The sequence below is a fragment of the Malania oleifera genome, chromosome 6 (genome assembly GCF_029873635.1).
Source record: "Malania oleifera isolate guangnan ecotype guangnan chromosome 6, ASM2987363v1, whole genome shotgun sequence".
NCBI lineage: Eukaryota > Viridiplantae > Streptophyta > Magnoliopsida > Santalales > Ximeniaceae > Malania > Malania oleifera.
This window is the reverse complement of record NC_080422.1, coordinates 79,530,404-79,540,397: the sequence shown is the minus strand read 5'-3', so window position 1 is coordinate 79,540,397 and position 9,994 is coordinate 79,530,404. Positions and strand designations below refer to the sequence as shown.

General features: G+C 32.9%; 1 protein-coding gene across 1 annotated transcript; it reads left to right on the top strand.

Moving 5' to 3' along the window:
- Nucleotides 1-5,750: 5,750 nt before the first annotated feature.
- Nucleotides 5,751-7,426, top strand: LOC131157639 (protein BIG GRAIN 1-like A). The gene has a single exon (XM_058111941.1). It carries the CDS (start codon nt 6,180-6,182, stop codon nt 7,332-7,334), a length of 1,155 nt encoding a protein of 384 aa, XP_057967924.1. The 5' UTR covers nt 5,751-6,179; the 3' UTR covers nt 7,335-7,426.
- The last annotated feature ends 2,568 nt before the right edge of the window (nt 7,427-9,994 follow it).

Here is a 9,994-nt window from a genome sequence, read left to right as displayed (position 1 = left end):
ATGAAATATATATATATATATATATATATATATATATATATATGTGTGTGTGTGTGTGTGTGTGTGTGTGTGTGTGTACATGGAAAGGAAATTATGTGGCAGGAATATAACTTTTATAATTTTAAATGGCTATTGTGGGTATAAAACGATAGAATATAATGTTAGATTGTGATCACTGGTTGGTGATGGATACTAGTATGTTATAAATACTGATGTGTGATAAATTCTGATTGATTGTAAATACTGTTGTTGACATTATTGTGTGAAAAACATTGCGATGTATGCATATGGATTATTTTCTGTGGTTATTCGTGTGTATCACAACATAACATTGGCAGACCTGAGGAGTTTGTATATTGTCATTATATATTTGGGTAGAGCATTGGCAGCTCTAAGGAGGTTGTTCTACTGATATACTACGGGTAAGTCATGGAGCTTGGTATTGGTGGTTAGTGGTGCCTATGTGGGTCACGATATATTTCTGTGTGAAGTTAGTCCTATGTGGCCCAGTCCTGTGCGGAGCATGTATTGATATTTGTCCTATGTGGACCAGTCCTGTGTTGACCATGTGATTATGATAATTCTGTGTGGACCATGTGATGTTGATAGTCCTGTGTGGACTGTGTGTTTTGTATGAATGAGAGTGTTGTGTAGATAGTATGTTTTATGTGAAATGTGATTTGATAAGATGAATGATATAATAATTTAATTATATGTATATATATATGGCAAGGTAAAACTTTCTGCCAAGAGCTTGCTGAGAAAGAGGAGTGCCCTTATATTTTCAGTTTGATGTCAGAGCAGAGGGAAGTTACTTATATGGGCGGATAAACTGCCTTATTCTTGGAGACTTTGTCTATATACATAGCCTGAGGGCTTATTGAGTAAGGTGAATACCCTGATACTGGTATTAGAGTAGATGGAAGCCACTTGTATGGGCGGGTAATCTTCCTTATTCTCAAGTATTATTATTATCATTAAAAATAATTATGAATGTGAGTATGAAATAAGAAGCCAATCTTTATGCATTTTAGATGTGAGTAAAAAATCAGAGATTAATGTTGATATTAATGATGTGTTTCTTAGCTGCGGTTGATGGTGAATGGTAAAAGGATAAATATGTATTTTTTGTAATATTTAAACACTCTGCCATACACTATTATGATTAGTTCTTCTTTACTGAGATGTGTCTTACCCTAGTGGATAATCATGTTTTCAAGTCCATGGGAAGATCGAGTTTAGGGCTCTGGCAGGGTAGCGTTTTGGGTAATTTTGGAAAGTTTGTATAAACAACTTATGTATATTTTATGCTTTTAAGTACTTGTATGTAATAAATAATTATTAGCAATTGTTTATGAGGTACAAATATGTATATAAGTAGACTCTGGTATTTAAATTTGAGGTTGTATTTTTTAATTTCGCTACATGATTGTGGAGTATGGTATCAGTAACAGGTGAATGTAACACATGACCTCTGGGCCCCACTTTGCGGATTCGGGGCGTTAAAAAAAATTAATGTTGTAAAATACCTGAGGGGTTTAAAACATTTTTTAACTCAAAATTAAACACAAGTATATTAAAGATAAAACTGGTATAATTAAATATGCGTAAAAATAAACTCGAGAGAATTTTATGAAAATAACTAACATAATCAAAATTTATTTACAAATAAACTCGAGTATAAATTTTAAATAAAAATCTAACATAATCAAATTTACTTACTTCTTACTTAACTTTGTGATACGATTACAACGAATATCTCTAAAAAATGAAATCATAAAGAGTGGGTGATTGAGAATTTTAATTATAACAAAAATTCTCTCTCCACCACTAATTCTTTCACTCACTAATGCTTCTCTTCTTTTAGAAAATTTTTGTGAAAAATGAAGGTTGAGAGCTTCCTATTTATAGAAAAATTTTGGGGAAGAAAATGGAATTTGTAAAAGTATGGGGAGAGTAGTGAAATTATAATTTTTTTAAAATAAAAGAATAGGCAAAGAATAGGCATAGGATGGGCATGAGATGAGCTTGGGATGGGAGGTATGGGATGGGGATGGGGGTACAGATGGGGAAAATGGGAGTGATTGCCGATACTCCCATTTAATTAATTTTTAATTAATTTACTTAATTAATTTTTTGAAATCATTATTATTATCTTTTTTGTTATTTTTAAGCTATATTTTAGTTTTTTTTTTATGAAAAAGAATTAAGCTCAAATTTCGAAAACTCATGTGGGTCCCACACAACTTCGAGACCCAAGTAAGTCCTATATAACTCCAATAGTCCTCACACAATCTTATGGGTCCTACACAACTTCAGAACTTATGTGGACCCCACACGACTTCATGACTTATGTGGGCTCCACACAGTCATGTAGACTCTGCATATGATACTTATATTATTATTATTATTATTATTATTTCTACAAATTATGTCGGTCAAAAACATTATTTCATGTATATGTACTTATTTACGTGTACAAACAATGTCTACTCTATTTATCTTATGAAATTTCATTTTAACCAAGCTAACCTTTAGGGAGTGACTGAGTCACAATGGTCTATAAGTTACTCATTAAAACAAGGTCTTTCTTAGTCATTAAACATGGAATCAAAGATCCTTCAGAAAATCACCTCTGTATTGATATTAACTTAATGATTATTATTATTATTATTATACTTTAATCGTATGTGTGTGTGTGTGTGTGTGTATATATATATATATATATATATATATATATTTGGGGTTGTTACACATCTAACCCATTTAATAAATGACTCAGATTCGAGTTGATTCGTTTATAAACGAGTTAATTTGTATTAAATTCAAATTCGATTTAAACAGACGGATCACAAGTCATCTGTCGGGATTTGACCCGTTTTGCTATCCCTGCCCACCATAGTAATTTAGGCATAACAAAAATTGAAAAATTAAATTTGTTTATATTAATTATAACAATATCCTAAAAGAGAAAGGCAAAAGGAGATAAATTATTTTCTGTTGGATTAAAAAAGCCAGAGAGAGAGAGAGAGAGAGAGAATAATTGTAGATTTTGTAGGAAAGAGAAAGATGGGTGTGAAATGATGTGTGAAAATGAATGAATGGAGGAGTGTCACTTCATTTCGTTTTTTGTTCTGATTGATTGTGACTTATATAGTACTCCCTTCTACTTTTGTGTGACAATAGAAATTGCTCCTGCTTGGGTTTGGACCCTTGTCTGCCTCTGGACCTCCTAACTGTTTGAATCACCTCCCAATTTAATCCTTCGTATGTATTTGATTTTTTTTTTATAAAGAACGGCACTCGTTTAATCATTTATTATTTATTAATATATTAATAAATAACTTAAAATTTTAAAAATAGTATATCCCTTTAATTTTTTTTGAAAAATAGGAATTTAAAATTTGAAAAACAATGCCAATATAAATGTAGTCTATTGCTTATGTTGTGGATCATTTTTTTCTCTTCAAATTTTCAATAAGTTTAGTTACATAACTTGTAACTAGAAAATATCATTTATCTAAAAACCCAAAAGCAAAAATAAAAATTATAAAAAATATTATTTTTAATGTAAACGGATGACCCAACGAGTATCAAATCCAAACTCGTCTAACTCGTTTATTAAACGAGTTGAGTTCCGATGACTCATTTATAAATGAGTTACCTTCTCTTAAATCCAAACTCGAGCTGAATATACAAATAATGGGTCGCCCTTTGGGTCTTGACCTGTTTTACTAACCCTATTCATATGCCAACAATTTAAGGATATATTTGTTCCTTTAATGTGAGATATAAGATGACCTTATTGAGTCACTTCTTTTGTCTTTTTTTTTTTTGGAAAGGAGTCATATTGTTTTTTTAATTATTTATATTATGTTTGTCATGTTTACACACCAACCAATGCTTTTAGATATAAAAAAAATTAAAATTTTATTAAGGCAAATGAGTTAAAATTTGGAGTTTCCATAATACAAGTTTAAGGTTTCAAAAGGCAAACTTTCTATGAGCAGGTCAACCACGTGCAACTCATGTGGAGGGGAGACTTGTTCTAGGCAGGTCATCCACGTGCAAGTCACAGAGATAACAAATATGTTTTGGTAGGTCGGTCGATGCAAATTAAGTAAAGATCAAACCTACTTAGGTCAAGTTAGTCACGTGTAGATCACATGAAGAACAAACCTGCTCTAGCCAAGCCGGTCGCGTGCAAGTCTTCACATGAAGAGCAGACCTACTATAAGCAAGTCAGCTATGTGAAAGTCATCACAAGGAGAGTAGACCTATTTTGAGCAAGTTGGTTGTGCGTAGGTCATGTAGAGAGCAAACCTATTATGGGCAGGTTGCTCATGTGCAGCTCACATGGAAAGCATACATGCTCTGACCAAGTTGATAATGTACACGTCACGTGGAGAGCAAATATGCTCTATCCACATAAGTCGTGTGTAGGCTACATGAATAGTGAATTAGGTCCAAACCAAAACATGGTGAAACCAATCCCTAACCATGACTAGAAGATTCACACCCATATATAAGTTTGTAGTGCAAGCACATTAAATATAACCAGGCACCAAGACCTTTTAAGACCCTCTTCTCGCTTTTCAAATCATAGATGTGATGATTCATAAGATTTGTGAGTGGCAACCCATTGTTTGACATTAATATCTCCTAACTGAGTTTTAAAAATTAGTACAATTATTTCTTTTATTATATTCTTAATGAATATGACAAATTTAATCTCATTAAATAAGGGAATGATATTTAAGATCAAAATTGAGTAAAAATAACGAATCACTTCTTAAGGTCAACTAAATAATAAGATTACATTATTATTTTATGAAAATTTTTACCCCAAGCAACCAAACTTTTCATAATTCAAGAAAGTTTCGTGCATATAAATCAAGAGGGAGAATCTTTAGATGGCAAAACTTTCTAATTATTTGCAAAATTTCAAGTGGACCACTTTATAAATGTGTAACCACTCAACATATTTTTTTTTTTTAGAAAAAAATTAATTAACGCTGCATATGGGCGTATGAATTTTAAACCTTGGATTTAAATTTTGAGAAATTTGGATAAATTTAAAATAATTTTATATTATATTTAATTTAAATACAATACAAGCCTCTCCAAACATATAATAAATGAATTATTGATGAAATTGTATAACATTATCTCTCATCTAACAATAGTTTACTTTTAATATTACTAATATACTACATTAAATTGTCAACAACCAAACATTAACATGCTCTCCCACTTAGGTGACCTTAGCAAGAAAAAAAAAAAAAAGAGAATGTAAGAGACTCTCAAGACATTTAGGATTGATGTGATTCTCTAATCTTATCAATGTCCTAAAAAAGAACATAAATAATTAAAATTAATATATTTATGTACCATTTTATTCCAAAACAAAAAATCAATCTATTTTTGTGGTGAAATGACAAATCAATAATCTACAAAAAAAAAAAAACATAAATAATTAAAATTAATCTATTATTGTTTCATGTACCTTAATAATTGGAAAGCAAGAAAAAATAAATAAAAAATAAAAATATATATAATCATGAAGGAGGGTAAAACCAGGAAACTTTACCGACTCACCAGCAGTCAAATTAAATTAAAAATTTGCCAACCTGTCTGGGCTCCACCTTGGATTTCCCGCACGCGCGGCAGGCCCATTCAACTTTTCCCACTTTTTCTTTCTCATCAAACAGAAAACTCCCCCACCCCACCACTTTCTCTCTCTCCTTCCCCAGTTTTTTCCACACACATCCAACCCCAAGCTGCATACTAATTCCTCTCTCTCTCTCTCTCTCTCTCTCTCTGCAACCAAAGCATCTATGACGCTGTTGTCTCCTCCATGTTCCTGTCTCCTCACTCTAAATTCTCTAATAGACTCCATGACAACTGCTCTCCTCCTCCTTCGCTAAAATCCTCTCTCCGTCTCTCTGTCTCTCTCTGTCTCTCTCTCTCTCTCTCTCTCACACACACACACACATGATCCCCTCTCTCCTTCCATTAATGTGTTCCTGCAGCTTTTCGCATTCTCGAAGCATACACTAAACACAACATTGCAGACACCAGCCTTCAAATTAAATAAACTAACCAAACCCAACTTCCCCTGTTCCTCTATATAACACAACCCCTCCTTCCTCTGCTTCAAGCTCCATAACAGAGACGCCATGGATTCTTGGGAAAGGTCTCCCAGAGAGTTCGCAATTCCCAAATCCAGGAAAACACCTTCTTTCTCGTCCTCTCTCCTTGATTCCATTTACCGCTCCATCGACGATTCAGCCGCCGGCGACAAGCACCCCGTTCCCTCCGGCGAAAGGCGCAAACAGAGCCTCGACGGGTTCTTTGAGGCGCCGGAAGAATTAAAGGCGAATTCCCGGCGACCCGTTGCGGCGGAGAAGTGGGTTCGCAACCATCGCAGTGGCAGCGGCTCTAGTCTCTCCAATTCGGCTTCTTCGTCGTCGGATTCCAGCTGTAATGGAGGCGTTTTCTCCTCGTCGGAAACAGAGTCCCATGTTCGAAATCAGAAACCGAAGTCATCTGGGATTAGTCTGCACAGACCGAAACCCATCAGAATTGAGAGGTCGGAGAAGCCAATCCTCTCGGACCAGAAATCGAAATCGTCTATGTTCACTCCGCAGCAGAAGCCGAAGCACGAGGGTCGATTCACGAGGACGAAATCGAGAGCCCTGCAAATGTACGGCGACTTGAAGAGATCGAAGCACCCGATTTCCCCTGGCGGACGAATCGCCAGCTTTCTCAATAATTTGTTTTCGAACAATGCGAAGAAGGCGAAGCCGTGCTCGATTGACCCATCGGAGGAAATGGGTTTTCGATTGAAATCGAAGTCTGCAGAGCCCTCAACATGTTCCTCGGTTTCTTCATTCTCGAGATCATGTTTGAGCAAAACCCCTCCTCCGAGAAGCACCAAACTGAGCGACGGCGCGAAGAGGTGCGTGCGATTCTACCCCGTCAGCGTGATCGTCGGCGAGGACTGTCGTCCGTGCGGCCAGAAGAGCCTCTACGACGGCGACCCGAGCTTGACGCCGACTCCGACGCCGGCGGCAGGAATTGCAGGAAACAGGGACGTCAAGAACAGAGCACAGAACAGAGACCTTCTGAGAGGTTATCAGACGAAGAAGGTGGGAGAATTTAGATTTGAAGATGAAGATGAGGATGATGATGATGGTGAGAGCTGTACGAGCTCCGATCTGTTCGAGCTGGATTGTCTGATTGGGATCGGAAGGTACAGAGAGGAGCTGCCGGTGTACGAGACAACTAATGTGAAAACTAATCATGCCATTGCAAATGGTTTGATTCTCTAGTTCATTTTTATTATTATCGTGTTAGATGTTAATGTATGTAAGTAGTTTGGTGTGGGGGTCTTAAATAAATCACTTTGGTTGTGTTAGTTTTATCCAAATTTTCAATTTATTTTCCATCCTCCAAAACCATATATATTTTGAGTTCTACAAATTTGTGTAAATTTAAATAAGGGTTAAGTTAATTTTGTAATATGCATGTATAAATTCATACAAATTTAAATTAAAAAAAATTTAAAATTATATATTTTTGAAACAAATTTATTTTATATTTTCATTCTAAAGCAAAGGAATATTTAAGCAAAAGGTAGATATTTTCTGTAGCTATTCAAGTGAAACACGTGTACAGAAAAAGTTGACCGAAATATAATAAAAATTTATTTTTCTTTTCATTATTTTCTTTATACAAAATCTTAAATCCAAACAAACCTTTAACGTTTCAAAAATAGAGATTTTATACATTTGAAAAATCTCAACTAATTTTTGAGAATTTTATACCTCTATCTAGGTTTGTATTTTTATATCAAATATGATGATAGAGTATTTTTATCAAATCTTAAGGAAATATGTGAGACTTTTGAAACCTTTAAGAAAATTTTGTGTCTTTTTACTAAACTTGAAAGAAGATGTGATGAAAATTTTGAAATATCAATGAATATTTATGTCTTTCTATGAAACCTAGAGGTTAGTATCTTTCTTTTCTTATCAAATTTACTATTTTGAATAAATAATATGAAATTTTGCATGAGAAATATCTTAATGTATGAGTGAACATTGAAGTTGATTTTATGAACTAGTTTTGAATTGAACTTGAACCCGTCACTGCATTTAAAATCTGAATTATTTTGTTTGATATCTAATATCTGAATACGTGTTAAAATTTTAAATTTAACATAAATAATATTTTCTTGCCACATATTTAGTCAATAATGACAAATACAAATACAATTTATTAGTGTACAAAAATAAAATTTATTATTTTAATTTTAATCACCAAAGTATTGAATTGTTTTTTTCATTTTGATTTTCATAAGTGATAAAATTAGAAAAGAAACATTTGGATATAGATCAAATATTTTAGAAGCTCTAATGTCCAACAAGTTCACTTATTTAGTGAACTAGTTCAAACATAACTCTATTCAGGGATCATTCAGATCTAGCAAATACTTAAATATATTAGTTTGCATGGCTAAATGAGACAATTGAGATTAAGTACAATATATATATATAAATCACAAAAAAGGATCAGTGCATTTGATTCCACATTCACATATTAATTGATATATATAAATTTTCAGAAGACAAAAGATCGAGGCTTTATTGTGTTTATAACGCGTAAATAGCATAAAACACGAGGAAATTGGGAGAACAGATTTGACAAAAAGTGACTAAAATTAAAGAATAATGCTAGTCAATCATGAGCGAGGATTAGACAATATTTACCAAGAGAAAAATGAGACAAAAATAACTATTTAAATTTTTTTTTATAATAAAGACAAGACAACTATTACTTTTAAAAACTACGCTTTCCTATTTAGTCATCTATCTATTGCAGTAGTTATTAGCAATATTGTCATTTTGCGACAAATAATCTTGCAAACACACGTCATTTCTCCTTATGGGCATCTCTTTTCTTTTGGCCTATGATTAGTGCAAAGGAAAATTTTAATGTGTTAGTTATTGACAATAGCATAACCATGTGCAAATCCATAATAATTATAGGGCACATTGCAGATCAATATTCCCTTTTGAGCTCTCTACTCTTGCATGAAATGATTGTTTGGGGCCAGAGATCATGTCTAATTTGCTTCTAATCATCTGCAGATAGAGTTGATGTTTCTTAATAATTTGAATCTAAATTGATAAGTGGAGATTGAATAGAAGCACATTATAGTCTAACGTTAACCCATGTTTCCTATTTAATTAGGAAAAAAATAAAATAAGAATGGAGGGCACATGGGACTAAAGGGGGAGTTTGCCCCCACCAAGGTTGTAAAGATTTCTTTTATATTATAAGTTTGTATGTATGTATGTATGTATGATAATTTAAAGTTTTTCTAAACCTTGTGTTTTAGTTTGTTAAGTTAGTCCTAACTTCTGTAATCATATTTAATGTTTTTTATATACTTTTAGCAGAAGAATGCTTCATCGTCATAGTACATAAATCAATTTTAGTTTAATTAAGATTCACTTAATAAGAATTATTATGAACTTGATACAATTGTTTATTTTCATCGGTCCGTATGCTATAAGTATAGATAGAATCTGTTCTTACTTGATGTGTAAAAGGCATAAACAATTATTATAGTTAAATAACATTTTCCTCACAAGGTTCAATGCAATTGAATAAAGACCCATTTGGCTCACCCTTGATTACATTTCTTTTTGTGTGTTTTAGAATTTTTTTTTTTTTTTGAAATGTATTAAAGACTTGCTTCGATTTTTTTTTTTTTTATATGGGAAGATTTTTGTACAAGTCCGAGGAGAATAATTCTCCATTCAAATTGATCAAGATTAACACACCAAATTAAATAACTTTGAATTAAATACGATTTAGCATTGCAAAGTTAACATGGTAATTGAAAAGGAGTGATTTACCTTGAAGCTAGTTAAAATCACTTTTATGATAATTGGGTTGTTAAACTCTCTTTAAAATTGACTTT